This window comes from Heterodontus francisci, chromosome 3 (assembly GCF_036365525.1).
Source record: "Heterodontus francisci isolate sHetFra1 chromosome 3, sHetFra1.hap1, whole genome shotgun sequence".
Classification (NCBI taxonomy): domain Eukaryota; kingdom Metazoa; phylum Chordata; class Chondrichthyes; order Heterodontiformes; family Heterodontidae; genus Heterodontus; species Heterodontus francisci.
Window position 1 is genome coordinate 70,185,106 of NC_090373.1, and position 15,048 is coordinate 70,200,153.

Consider the following 15,048-nt stretch of genomic DNA (forward strand, 5'->3'; position numbering starts at 1 on the left):
GAGCTATATTGAAATGCTAATTCAAATTGGAATGAAAAAAGTTAAAATTTCTAACTTGGGCCATGGTATCAGTGATGTCACTGTGAAGTGTTTAATCCAAAAATGCTAGCTGATCTCAATTGCCACACATCTCCATGAATCATGAGAAATAATTGGATCCAATAGACTCCTTGCTCTGTATTTATCTTTTTTTAAATGTTTGATTGGTTCTGGTCATTCTTTCATAAAAATTATTTTGGTGAATTTTATAACCATCAAGTTGACAGATGTTAGTGTTGGAATGCTTTGTAATTTTGGATATGAAATGCCAGTATCAAGCACTGTAGGTCAGCTATAGAATGGTCAAAGTTCCCTCCAATCAGCTGGAATAATGTGTCCTAACACTAATACTAACGTCAGATAAGCATCATCTACTATATCTGTGTCTCACCTTCCTTTCCTCACATCAGTCTCTCGAAGTCTGATTGTAAATTTTGTGCTAATTAGTGTTTTGACTTCATGCCCATCAGGTGTTAGGCTGAGGCTGTCCAAGTAAGGCCTGGCTACCCGAGCCGAACCCGACTAACCCGACTACATGTATCAGGTTCGAGTCGGGTCGGGTCGAAATTCCGAGTCCAGTATTCGGGCTCAGGTTGTGTCGGGCTGGACATTGCTGCCTCCGGGAACTCACGGAATCAGGCTCACCCATGATTCCCCACAACTCCAGCTGCAGGAATAGCCTGCTGCCAGAACAGATGAAGGAGATTCATGTCAGGTCGGGTCGGGTTGGGTCGGGCGGGAAAAAAAATTAAAAGGCTCAGGCTCGGGCTCGGTCGGGTTCGGGTTGGCTGTGGTCGTGCCGGGCCCAGGTTGGTTTTTAATTTTATACCCGTGCCAGGCTTTATGTCCAAGCTCATAATTTCACATTGGACCTTTTAAAATGATCAAACAGGTAGTCTTTCATCCCAGGTGCCAAAGGTGAAAGGTTCATTCTCTAATTCATAGTCCTATACAATCACTGATGGTCACACTTTCATTATTGCCCCACGTCTATTCAAATGCTAAGCATCTTCAACATTCAGTGCCTTGTGAGAACATCAAATAATAGATATCTTGATTCAGGCCATTGTTTTTCTTTATTTACTTCAGTTTGGAAGATTATAGTTATTACCTATGGTGTGTGTATATATCAACATTATCAAACCTATTCACTTCTACATCACTCATTGTTTTGGAGACTAGTTAACATTTTATACCAATTCACAAGAATATTGTAGTACCCCAGCCTTTTACTATTACAATTTTTCATAATTTTTTTCTATATTTTATTACTTAGCAGAATGAAAGCTCTATCTTGTTCTTCCTTCACATATTTACAGCTCTTCTAAAAGCATGGATCATTTTAATCAAAAATATTCATGACAAATATTGAAAAACATGCTTACATTCAATTCTCAAATAGAAAGAAAAATTACAGAAAAATTATGTTAGCAGCTATGGTGCAATAAATTAAATTTTCAAAAAGCTAGTAAAAGGGAATGCATGAATAATATATAGTCCTTTACTAAATATTAAATTAACTTTCTACACAGCAAGTCATCCCCCCATCTTTTTATACGAGATAAATTCATATTTCAGGTTTACAAAACATCTTCAGAAATAGTATTAAAATATAAACAGTTGCAAATTCAGTTGCATCCTTTGCGATTAGTGTAATATACACAAGTGTTGTAGCAGTAATGATCCCTACATACTCTGGAATCTATGGCTTGTAAACGATTATCATACTTCAGTCCTGCTATTTGTCATAATATGCTCCCCATGTCTTTCAGTGGGTGATCACAGTTCTGGCTGTTACCCCTGTAAAATGAAAAAATACAAAAGTACTAACTAGGTAGAAATTGCATTTCAAACAAAATCAAACTGCACTTTTTGAATAGATTTGAATTTTTGAAATGTTTGAAGAGTATTTATTTTTATTTTTTTCAGATATGCCAAAAGGAAGCTCAGCACTGTGATGTTATATAGACTACAGCCCTAAAAATCCTCCAGCCTGTTCCACTGAAGCCACACTGCTAAGTATGGCACAGCTGCCCGAGGCTGGCCTCCTTTCTTGACCCCGCTGGAGTATCATTAACCTCTTTCTGCTGGGCAACTAAGCCACTATGGGGGAAGCTTCTTTGGAGTTCTTTAGGGGGGGTTCTCAGATGCCCTCTTGGAGGGGGACAGTGACAGGTATGAAGTGGCACCTTGTGGCTCTGTTGCAGGGTGACTGTTGTGAACAAAGGTTAAAAACATTTTGAATTGAAACCCCTGTAGGCCCTTTTCTAATGGCAATCAGTTACTCTACCCTGTGATTGATTCCCACTGTGAGACAGCATTGTGAGCCCCTCTTTTGTCTTCCTTGTAGCCAACCATAAGTATGCTTGCTTTATGCAGGAACAATTTGGGTTTGGCTGCAAGAAAGGTGAACCAGGTAGAATTTCTGGCAGAAGGCATCCCACTCGCCATTCCCCCATTTTCGAGTGACATCAGGACGGGATTGTGGGTGGGCACAAGAAGCAGAACCTTTAGTCATGCACACCTAAAATTCCAGCAACCCCCTCCCAAACCAGTGTACACCTCAGTTCCATTCTCCCAAACCCAGGAGATTCACATTTTCTATTTTCCTTAATTAAAAAATCTCTAATAATAACACTCCTTTTCACACACAAAAAAACCAATTTTTATATTACTTATGCTCTCTCCTTAATAAGTTCCATTTTCAGGATGTCATTAAACATCAATGTTTCAAATTCAGTAGGGACTATTGCCCCTGGATACTTTAGCTGCTAAAGAACCTCTGAGATGGCCAAGATAGGGTCTTCAGCTGAAAAGCTGGGTTAGCCTGCATTTAATGCAAGACAGCATTTTAGTAAAGGAATTGGAGCTTGCAACAGGACGGCTGCCCAGAGGATTGTTAAGGGGCTGATTGCCACTTAAATTGCCTGCTTGTGCTTATTAAAGAGGCTGCACCGCATTTTGGTGGCTGGCGTTTGACCTAATGTACTTTCCGAACAGGTACTAAACAAGTTGTCGCAGAGGATTCTGCGCAGCTTGAAGTTATATCTCCTTTTACTGTTCACTTGCTGGTGGAGTTTTGAAGAGGATTTTAGAAACACATTGGGAGACTTTCTGGGACACTTTCTCAAGACTTCACCAACACTAGCAACATTTATTCTGGAAGTTCTCTGAGGACTTCACTTAAAAGATTGAGTGCTGTGTTACTCCACTCTACTGGGCACCTTATAGGAGTCACCAGGAGAAACGGAGTGCTGGGTCATTGGCATCTTGCTAGGGCACTGCCCCTCCCACCCCCACTTGGTGTACAGAAGGAGTGGGAGGAGGACTTGAGGCCAGGCAGAGCAGCACCAACTACTGCAGAAGAGAGCGACAGGAGGGCGAGGTGAACTCTTGTCACCCCTGTGGGTACAAGAAGTTCCTCCTCCTCTGGACCTCTTCTGCCAAAATCTGCAGTGCCATACCTGAGAACCTGTGACCCTCTCCCTTGATCCCTGAGCCATCCTGAAATCTGCTGCTGTGTGTCAGCCAGAGCACCCCACACCTTCAGTGGAAGTGGGTAGGTGGAATCCAGATACACTGCTCCATGAAAATTGCTTCAAATCCGTGCTTGAGCGCTAAACCTGCAGGTGTTTCTTTTAGCACCTCCAGGCCAGTTCAAATCATGATAATCAGCAATAGGCTCAAATTTACATGCTAAAACTAGACTTTCAAACAAGTGTGTCTTATTAGTGCAGCACCCACATAGCACCTGTTTTCATCCTTTCACCAAACTAACCCCAGCAGTTTCTCCCATTAACAAGCAATGTTTCTGATGTAGTCTTTAGAGAGTTGAATGTATTGATTAAATGCCTTAATCTTAAATATTCACATAATCTTTAATATTGAGAAACAATCTCTGTGTATTCACTTTAGCAAATTCTATAATGAACAAATATGCAATCACACTATGGGAGTTGGAATTTAACTAGTCCCCATCCCTTCACCACTGTAACTGCAGCAGGAGGGTCTTCAAACCATCATTTTAACAGGACATTGATGCCCATTGCAGGTCCTGGGAGCAGCATTACCTACAGAAAGAGGGCAGACATCTGCTCTATTTATAGCGCTCCCTGACTGACACCCAATTTAGGACCATGGTAATGCATTGAACAAAGATGCCTATGTAGTGCATGATGCAAGTCTGTAATCTTCTCACATGATGCTCAGCTTAAAAGCCTTTAAAAGATTTCCTGCCTTCTCTGACCTCTGATCTGCAGTGGGATGCCCATTTGATGTCTGCCACTTAACCTTGGCATTTAACCGAGATGTGAAGTCCAATTTGGTTCAGGCCTCAGACTGTCACAGACTGGCATGGGGAGTCATCATTCTGTTAAAATTGTGCCCATTTTGGGTGCAAGTCAAATTTCTTGGCCATAGTCACAATAGCATAGTTCTGCAAGCTCAGATTACTCTCTACATCTCATGCCATTATTAGGAATTGAAACAGAATGCAAAGCATAGCCAAATGTTAAGCCAGCGGCAACTCACAGAGCTCTGGCCTAAGGGTTCTGAAGCTCGGTTTGCATTTCTACTTATCAGTGACGAATACTTTAGCTTCTGTCTGGTGCTGCTTGATGATAAGCAGTGAAATTGTCACACTTACATTAGCCCTCGTAGTGGAGTACCTCTAATTACAGGAAGGAGTTATTCATACCCATCATTTAAACAGCCGGTGGGGCACCAATCAGTGAGATTGCTATTGCCATCGCTGTTGCCAGGCAACTGCATGTCCTGGTGGTGTAGATGTTCCAGAGTTACCTCTCACAGCAATTTTCTCTTAATCTGATTCATGACATTGTACTGTGGTAACACTTCCATTGTTGAACCCAGATCAAATTTATTAAAGAATAATAGTATTGTAATTACACTTTTATTGAAAAAAGGCACGTCTTTTAGACAAAACTTTTGTACTTAAAGCCAAAATTAAAATATTAAATAACTGCATTTTGCTTTCGAAAATAGTTCCACTTACAGAACCACACAATGTCTAATATTATAGTTATCGTCTGCACTAAGCACATATCATGACTGTATTTCTAAGAACAATAGAGCACAGCGGGTTAGAAATTTGATGTGAGCAGTAACACAAAGCAAGCAATATCTCATCGGCTGCCCGTTTATACTTTCATCCCCTCTCCCCCACTCCACCCCTGATATTTAGTTGCATTGACTTCAACAGAGTTATCAGGCAGGGAGTATAATTAGCAGCCGATAAGATACCACCCACTTAATGCTACTGCTGAAGATGGATTTCTACCTGCAGATGTTTACAGCGCAGAAGTGGGACATTTGACCCATTGTGCTGTACTGTTTCTTTGCTTTGAACTAACATTACAGAAGACAATTATGTTAATAGATATCTACCTTAGCTCTTGGAGCGCCAATTTATTTCTCATTCGGACTTCATCTGTTATTGGGTAAAACCAGAATATTAATAACCCAATGATAATCAGTCCTGTAGGTGTTGCTCCCACTAGCAGTTTTAGAGTGAAAGCCACGGGAGGGGGCTGGGAACATGCTCCAGTTTCATAGCCTGCAAAACTAGGACACAAACAGGTCTCATCATGAAGCTTTTCTGACACCGACTGTTGAGCATACACTTCTCATGTTATGTTACCCCTGTGTTGTTATGACTCTAACTGTTCTAATTGCAAATAACTTGTACTGTAAGTGTCATGTCAAAGTTCTTATACCAGTTGGGTGGATGAAGTTAGAGTCAAAACAACCATTAAATCTCAACAGAAAATTCTGCAGGCTTAAGTGCCAGCCGACTACAGATGGAATGAAATCATCAGAATCCTAGGTAACGTCATAGTCTATGACCTTTCCTAAATTGCTCAGTTTTATAGAAAGTCATAAGAAGAACACCAGGTGTTGCTCTCCTGCACCTCCCAGCAGTTAGTATCAGAGTGGCATTTTAACACGTCATCCACTTGCCTGTCCTCTCAAACATGTTGCATCAATGGATGGAGAATGAGAAGAAACTATTTCTGAAAGAGGGAGTCTAGGTTGTCTCATACAGCACTGATATCAGGGAGAGATGGTTCTCTGAAGGTGGGGTTGAGGCACATTGATGGGACAGAGTATAAAGAACTTGACTCTGCATCCAGCCATGCTAAACCTGATTCTGGACTGTTTAACGCTGAGTGTGAAATTATTCAACTCACTATCACTGACATTTTTCACCAAAATTCACAAACAAAGTACATTCATTAAGCAGGTGATGACATTTACATTTCATATCATGTGTTAGTGAACTAATGCAACTGTTTGTTTTAAGAAGGGAAATGATATGAGCTGAACAAACATGTTTGAAACACTTACTCAAGGCTAAGAGTAGAAAATCCCAGAGAAACTCCAGCAGCCAACTTGGTGAAGAAAACATAGAATGAGCAGAATATAGGTTCCAGTCCTTTTATGTATGGGTTTTGAAGTCTAAAATCATCAACAACGTCAGGCAGCATAGACCTGCAATAAGAAAAAAGCAGGTCTCAGTACAGGGTAATACTGTTGGGGAACACAGGGCTTAGTGAGAGAGAGGAACTGAAGGAAATCAGTATTAGTAGAGAAATAGTGTTGGGGAAATTGATGGGATTGAAGGCCGATAAATCCCCATGGCCTGATGGTCTGCATCCCAGAGTACTTAAGGAAGTGGCCCTAGAAATAGTGGATGCATTGGTGGTCATCTTCCAAGATTCTATAGACTCTGGAACAGTTCCTACAGATTGGAGGGCAGTTATTGTAACCCCACTATTTAAAAAGGGAGGTAGAGAGAAAGCAGGGAATTATAGACCAGTCAGCCTGACGTCGGTAGTGGGGAAAATTCTAGAGTCCATTATCAAAGATTTTATAGCAGAGCACGAAGAGAACAGTGGTAGAATCGGGTAGAGTCAGCATGGATTTACGACAGGGAAATCATGCTTGACAAATCTACTAGAATTCTTCAAGGATGTAACTAGTAGAGTTGATGAGGGGGAGCCAGTGGATGTGGTTTATTTGGACTTTCAGAAGGCTTTCGACAAAGTCCCACATAAGAGATTAGCGTGTAAAATTAAAGCGCATGGGATTGGGGGTAGTGTATTGCAATGAACAGAAAATTGGTTGGCAGACAGGAAACAAAGAGTAGGGATAAATGGGTCTTTTTCCAAATGGCAGGCAGTGACTAGTTGGGTACCGCAGGGATTGGTGCTAGGACCCTAGCTATTCACAATATATATTAATGATTTAGATGAGGGAACTAAATGTACTATCTCCAAATTTGCAGATGGCACAAAACTGGATGGGAGGATGAGTTGTGAGGAGGATGCAGAGAGGCTTCAGGGTGATTGGACAAGTTGAGTGAGTGGGCTTATGCATGGCAGATGCAGTATAATGTGGATAAATGTGAGGTTATCCACTTTGGTAGCAAAAACAGGAAGGCTGATTATTATCTGAACAGCTATAAACTGAGAGAGGGGAATATGCAGAGAGACCTGGGTGTTCTCGTACATCAGTCGCTGAAGGTAAGCATGCAGGTGCAACAGGCAGTAAAAAAGGCAAATGCTATGTTGGCCTTCATTGCGAGAGGATTTGAGTACAGAAGCAGGGATGTCTTGCTGCAATTATACAGGGCCTTGGTGAGGCCACACCTGGAATACTGTGTGCAGTTTTGGTCTCCTTATCTGAGGAAGGATGTTCTTGCTATAGAGGGAGTGCACGAAGGTTTACCAGACTGATTCCTGGGATGGCAGGACGGATGTATGAGGAGAGATTGAGTTGGTTAGGATTATGTTCGCTGGAGTTCAAAAGAGTGAGGGGGGATCTCATAGAAACCTATAAAATTCTAACAACAGGGTAGATGCAGGAAGGATATTCCCGATGGTAGGGGAGTCCAGAACCAGGGGTCATCGTCTAATGATACAGGGTAAACCTTTCAGGACTGAGATGAGGAGAAATTTCTTGACCCAGAGAGTGGTGAGCCTGTGGAATTCGCTGCCACAGAAAGCAGTTGAGGCCAAAACATTGTATGTTTTCAAGAAGGAGTTACATTTGATAAGGTTCCCCATGGTAGGCTATTGCAGAAAATACGGAAGTATGGAGTTGAAGGTGATTTAGAGCTTTGGATCAGAAATTGGCTAGCTGAAAGAAGACAGAGGGTGGTGGTTGATGGCAAATGTTCATCCTGGAATTTAGTTACTAGTGGTGTACCGCAAGGATCTGTTTTGGGGCCACTGCTGTTTGTCATTTTTATAAATGACCTGGAAGAGGGTGTAAAAGGGTGGGTTAGTAAATTTGCGGATGACACGAAGGTCGGTGGAGTTGTGGATAGTGCCGAAGGATGTTGTAGGGTTCAGAAGGACATAGATAGGCTGCAGAGCTGGGCTGAGAGATGGCAAATGGAGTTTAATGCGGAAAAGTGCGAGGTGATTCACTTTGGAAGGAGTAACAGGAATGCAGAGTACTGGGCAATTGGGAAGATTCTTGGTAGTGTAGATGAACAGAGAGATCTTGGTGTCCAGGTGCATAAATCCCTGAAGGTTGCTACCCAGGTTAATAGGGCTGTTAAGAAGGCATATGGTGTGTTAGCTTTTATTGGTAGGGGGATCGAGTTTCGGAGCCACGAGGTCATGCTGCAGCTGTACAAAACTCTGGTGAGACCGCACCTGGAGTATTGCGTGCAGTTCTGGTCACCGCATTATAGGAAGGATGTGGAAGCTATGGAAAGGGTGCAGAGGAGATTCACTAGGATGTTGCGTGGTATGGAGGGAAGGTCTTACGAGGAAAGGCTGAGGGACTTGAGGTTGTTTTCGTTGGAGAGAAGGAGGAGGAGAGGTGACTTAATAGAGACATATAAGATAATCAGAGGGTTAGATAGGGTGGATAGTGAGAGTGTTTTTCCTCGGATGGTGATGGCAAACACGAGGGGACATAGCTTTAAGTTGAGGGGTGATAGATATAGGACAGATGTCAGAGGTAGTTTCTTTAATCAGAGAGTAGTAGGGGCGTGGAACGCCCTGTCTGCAGCAGTAGTAGACTCGCCAACTTTAAGGGCATTTAAGTGGTCATTGGATAGACATATGGATGAAAATGGAATAGTGTAGGTCAGATGGTTTCACAGGTCAGCGCAACATCGATGGCCGAAGGGCCTGTACTGCGCTGTAATGTTCTAATTCTAATAGATCTTGGGTCTAAAGGGATCAAAGGGCATGGGGAGAAAACGGGAACAGATTACTGAGTTGGATGATCAGCCATGATCATAATGAATGGCAGAGCAGGTTCGAAGGGCCGAATGGCCTACTCCTGCTCCTATTTTCTATGTTTCTATGTTAACATCCTAGTGCAGATGTTAACTGTGGTGTATGAATTTTCTAACACCTTGACTGCATCACCAATAAAGTTTACAAGATGGTTATGTTGCTTAGTATCACAGCTAGAGGAATTGTGCTGTGTGTGGCAGACCTAAGAATCTGCCTTGTTCCAGAACATAACCATCTCTTACTGTGCATGGTAATATAACAATTTAAAAATGGCTTTGGTGACTGTTTTTGAAGAGGGATTTCTGTTGTCTTTGTGAAGAAGAGGACACACAAACTGAAGTCGGGGAGGGGCTGTCATGATGCCTCTTTTCTTACACCTTTATCTGTGAACAATCCGTCATCACTCCAGATTGTTTGGCCAGACGCATCAATATATTTAAAAATTTGTTCATGGGATGTGGGTGTCACTGGCCAGGCCAGCATTTATTGCCCATCCCTAATTTCCCTTCAGAGGGTAGTCGTGCGCCGCCTTCTTGAACCAGTGCAGTTGTATGTTGGTATTGCACCCAGAGTGATGTTAGGTAGGGAGTGCCAAGATTTTGACCCAGTAATGATGAAGGAATGGTGATATATTTCCAAGTCAGGATGGTGTGTGATTTGGAGGGGAACTTGCAGATGGTGGGGTTCGCATGCATCTGCTTCCCTTGTTCTTCTAGGCAATAAAGGTCGTGGGTATGGAAAGTGTTGTTGAAGAAACCTTGGCGAGTTACTGCAATGCATCTTTTAGATGGTACACACTGCTGTAACTGAGCGCCAGTGAACCACAGAACCATGGAAAGGTTACGGCAATGACGGTGGCCATTTAGCCCGTCATGGTGGAGGAAGTGAATGTTTAAGGTTGTGGATGGGGTGCCATCAAGCAAACTGTTTTCTCCTGGATGGTGTCGAGTTTCTTGAATGTTTTTGGAGCCGCACCCATCCAGACAAGTGGAGAGTACTCCATCATATTCTTGACCTCTGCCTTGTAGATGGTGGACAGGCTTTGGAGTGTCAGGGGGTGAGTTACTCGCTGCAGAATTTCCAGTCTTTAGCCTGCTCTTGTAGCCACAGTATCTATATGCCTGGCCCAGTTAAGTTTCTGGTCAATGGTGACCCCCAGAATGTTGTTGGTGAGAGATTCAGCAATGGTAATGGTGTTGAATGTCAAAGGGAGAGTGTGAGACTCTCTCTTGTTGGAGATGGTCATTGCCTGGCTTTTGTGTGGTGCAAATGTTACTTACCACTTATCAGTCTAAGCCTAAATGATGTACAAGTCTTGCAGCATGCAGGCATGGACTGCTTCATTCTGAAGAGTTGTGCATGGAACTAAAAACTGTGTAATCATTCCGAACATTCCCACTTCTGACCTTATGATGGCAGGAAGATCATTGATGAAGCAGCTGAAGATGGTTGGGCCTAGAACACTCCCTGAAGAACTCCTGCAGATATGTCCTGGGGCTGAGACGATTGACCTCTAACAACCAAAACCATCTTCCTTTGTGTTAGGTATGACTCCAACCAGTGGAGAGTTTTCCCCAATTCTCACTGACTTCAATTTTACTAGGGCTCCTTGATACCACACTCAGTCAAATGCTGCCTTGATGTCAAGGGCAGTCACTTTCACCTCGCCTCTGGAATTCCGTTCTTTTGTCCATTTTATGGACCAAGGCTGTAATGAGGTCTGGAGCAGAGTGGTCCCGGCAGAACTAAAACTGAGCATCGGTGAGCAGGTTATTACTCAGTAAGTGCTGCTTGATAGCACTAGCGACGACAACTTCTATCACTTTGCTGATGATTGAAAGTAGGCTGATGCAGCGGTAATTGGCCAGATTGAATGTGTCCTGCTTTTTGTGGACAGGAAATACCTGGGCAAATTTCCACTTTGATTGATAGATGCCAGTGTTGTAGCTGTACTGGAACAGCCTGACCAGAGGTGTGGCTAGTTCTGGAGCACAAGTCATCACCACTACAGCCGGAATGTTATCAGGGCCCATTGCCTTTCCTCTATCAAGCACTATCTGACATTTCTTCATATCAATGGGCTGAATCTAATTGGCTGAATATTATCATCTGTAATGGTGGGGACCTCAGGAGGAGGCCGAGATGGATCATCACACTTGGCACTTCTGGCTGAAGATGGTTGCAAATGCTCCAGCCTTGTCGTTTGCACTCAGGTGCTTGGCTAATTCAGGATGGGGATGTTCATGGAGCCTCCTACTCCAGTTAGTTGTTTAATTGTGCACCACTATTATCAATTGGATGTAGTAGGACTGCAGAGCTTTGATCTGATCCATTGGTTGTGATCTGTTAGCTCTGTCTATAGCATGCTGTTTCTGCTGTTTAACATGCATGTAGTCCTGTGATGTAGCTTCACCAGGTTGGCACCTCATTTTTAGGTACACCTAGTATCGCACCTGGCATGCTTTTCTACATTGAACCAGGGTTGGTGCCCTGGCATGGTGGTAATGGTAGAGTGAGAAACATGCCTAGCCAAGAAGTTACAGATTGTGGTTGAATACAGTTATGTTGCTGTTGATGGCTCACAGTGCCTCATGGTTGCCCAGTTTTGAGCTGTTAGATCTTTTCTGAATCCATGCCAGTTAGCACGGTGTTGGTGCCACACAGCATGATGGATAGTGTCCTCAGTGTGAAGACAGAACTTCGTCTCCACAAGGACTGTGCAGTGGTCACTTCTACCAATATTGTCATGGACAGATGCATTTGCGACAGGTAGATTGGTGAGGACGAGGTCAAGTAGATTTTTCCCTTGTGTTGGTTCCCTCACCACCTGCCACAAGCCCAGTCTGGCAGCTATATGCTGCAGAACTCATCTGGCTTGGTCAGTAATGATTCTATGAAGCCACTCTTGGGTGATGGACATTGAAGTCAAGAGTACATTCTGTGCTCTTGCTACACTCAGTGTTTCTTCCAAGTGGTGTTCAATGTGGAGGAGTACTGATTCATCAGTTGAGGGAGGGCAGTAGGTGGTAATCAGCAGGAAGATTCCTTACCCATATTTGACCAGAAGCCGTGACACTTTATGCGGTCTGGAGTCAATGTTGAGGACTCCCAAGGTTACTCCCTCTCAACTGTATACCACTATGCCGCCACCTCTGGTGGTATAGGGCATACCCAAAGATGGTGATGGAGGAGTCTGGAATATTGGCTGAAGGTATGATTTGGTGAGTACTATTATGCCAGACTGTTCCTTGACTAGTCTGTGGGACAGCTCTCCCAATTTTGGCACAAGTTCCCAGATGTTCATGAGGAGGACTTTGCAGGGTTTACTGGGCAGGCCGTGCCTTTGTTGTTTTCGGTACCTAGGTCGATGTCAGGTGATGCATCTGGGTCTATTCATATTAGATGTTTTGTAGTGTTTTGAGACTTTTTTCTGCAGCCTGGAAACCTGTGCAAAACTTTTTAATGCAATTGAAGCATTTGCGCAGCACTCCAGTCATACGGAGCCTTTTTGGAATAGGTGCTGAAGAAGAGACCCCAGGGACAATTTGTAGGCCCCGATGGGGGTGAATACAGAGGTGGAGTTTTGTGCAATTTTGTGCTGCTGGCCAGTGTCTTGGTTTTCCAGCACCATCCCGCCCCTGGACCATTTCCCTGGAAGCAGGATAGGGGGGCAGCAGGGCTACCCGCCCACAAGCGGCAGGTGTCATGGATTTCTTTGTGTTATCTTAATTCCGTGGATTCCAGTTCCTTGAAGATCTCTAGCAGTTTTATTAACAGCTAAACTAGTAAATACAATAGAGCAAACTATATACAGAACCTTTATACAGAATGTTACAATGTGGAGTGACTATGGCATCTAGTCACATGACTACATCCTGGTACTTATCTCATTAGCATACTGTTCTTAAAGGGACATCACTCTTAAAGCAATCATACAACATCCCCATTCTTTCCAAAGATGTCTCATATGCTATAAGTAAAAACACATAAAATTGGATAATATCAAAATTAGTTATACAGGGATACAGATTATAAAATTTACAAGTATAAAGATAAGGATTGTGACATTTCTGAGTGCAGATGCTTAAGAGCCCATATATCATTTTGGTGGTTTGACAACTCTTCCAGATCTTGATACGGTATAACCTTCTGGGGATATAGATCTCATCCTTGCTTTTCGAGCAGTGTCATCTGCACCTCGGAGAATTCTGTGTCCTTTCTGAGGTTTCTCCTTCTCTGCATTCAGTTTCTGTTGCTCTGCCTTCAGCCTGCTAATATATTGTGTTGCTTTTCTCGGGATAATCACTTTTGAGGCCTTATCATTTTTGGAAAGTTCCGGCACCTCATCTTGCAGAGCCAACAGACAATCCTTCAACTCATTCCTCCTCTGTCTCTCCAGGCCATTGTGTGTCCTTCGCCTCTCCTAATCCTCTGCGTCAGAAGGCCTGGGGCTCAACATAGAGGATTTGTTGGGGGAGGAGAACTTGGCCTCATGGGGGTACTTGTCCGTTCTGGTTCGTTTTGGTGCTGGTGGTTCTCTAGAGAGCAGAGGTGAGGGTATGGCATAGTTGTGCTGTTGCTGGATTTCCAGACTGCACCATTTGATGCTGGCCAGAGTCTATGAGCGGGTTCCGGTCATTGGAGATTTCCCTGTGGCAATGCTCCCCACTGCCAGCCTTTGCTTCTCACTGGTTACAATGCCAATCTCTTCTTGTGAGTCACTGGAGTGTGAAGGAACAGTGTCTGTTTCATCATCTGAATTTGGATCTTTATTCTCTTGGTGTGGCTTCTCTGCGAAGAGGCTGATACTTTCCAAACCAGAACCACTAAGATCCTGGAAGAACTGTGACTCAATCTCAGACACAGGTGGCTGGATACAGGGAGTGCATCCTCTCTGAGGTGCGGTATGGCATCGCCTTTGAAATCTCCAATGGCATCGAAGCTGTCCAGGTACATTTGTTGTAAGTCCTGGACTGACTCAATGTGGGTACCCTTGGTACTTTGATGATCTTGTGGATAGTCACAATGTTGAGGTCCTTACACGCTGGTAGTCCTGCCACTGTTGGTCTGCATGTGTCTACCAGTTAAATATTTGTGGTTTCCATGCCAACTTACCATAGCTGCATTGCACTGTTAGTGTGCCACTGCCCATTGTATGCCGTTAACTTTGCAGTTGTCAGTTGTATTATTAATTTCCAATGACCCCGGTACATATCCTTCAAGATTCGGACTGGTAGGATATTTGCACTGGCTCCCGTGTCAATCTTAGTCCTGAGCGTGTGTTTCCCAACTTTCTTTGGGAACATGATATTAATAGTAGCAAAAGCTTCCAGTTGTTGGACTTCATCGACACAATGTATCAGGTTCACAATGTGAAAGGCCTGTTCGTCTTCTGGCTGAGAATCATTCCACTCTGAGCCTTGTCTCAGGTCTATTTCATTGTGGACTTCGTGTAGCAGCTTGCATTTACACAGGTCTCTGGAGCTCTCCTTGCTGCTGTTTCCATGTGGCTGCGCCTGTCTTCTGTTTGTTGTGTCCAATTGTGACTTCTGGCTGCACCTTTGGAGCCAGATTTCTTGCATAGGTGGGCCCAGTGCCCTTTTGCACTGCAAACCTTGCACAGATCTTGAAATGCAGGACAACTTTGCGGTGAGTGGGACAAACCACACTTACCACACAGCTTGCTTACTTTTTGTGACCTGGTTATTGTGCCGATACTGTTGACTGCATC

General features: G+C 43.5%; 1 protein-coding gene across 1 annotated transcript in view; it reads right to left on the minus strand.

The window, feature by feature from the left end:
• Positions 1–1,542: 1,542 nt before the first annotated feature.
• The window catches only part of mfsd2b (MFSD2 lysolipid transporter B, sphingolipid), a 137,243-nt gene continuing 123,737 nt past the window's right edge, over positions 1,543–15,048 (minus strand). Inside the window, exons 19-21 of the mRNA XM_068028543.1 lie at positions 6,406–6,549; positions 5,446–5,622; positions 1,543–1,839 (exon numbers count right to left, since the gene is read on the minus strand). Of these exons, the coding sequence (XP_067884644.1) occupies positions 1,785–1,839; positions 5,446–5,622; positions 6,406–6,549 (376 nt within the window). The 3' untranslated portion in view covers positions 1,543–1,784. The remainder of the gene's footprint in view (positions 1,840–5,445; positions 5,623–6,405; positions 6,550–15,048) is intronic.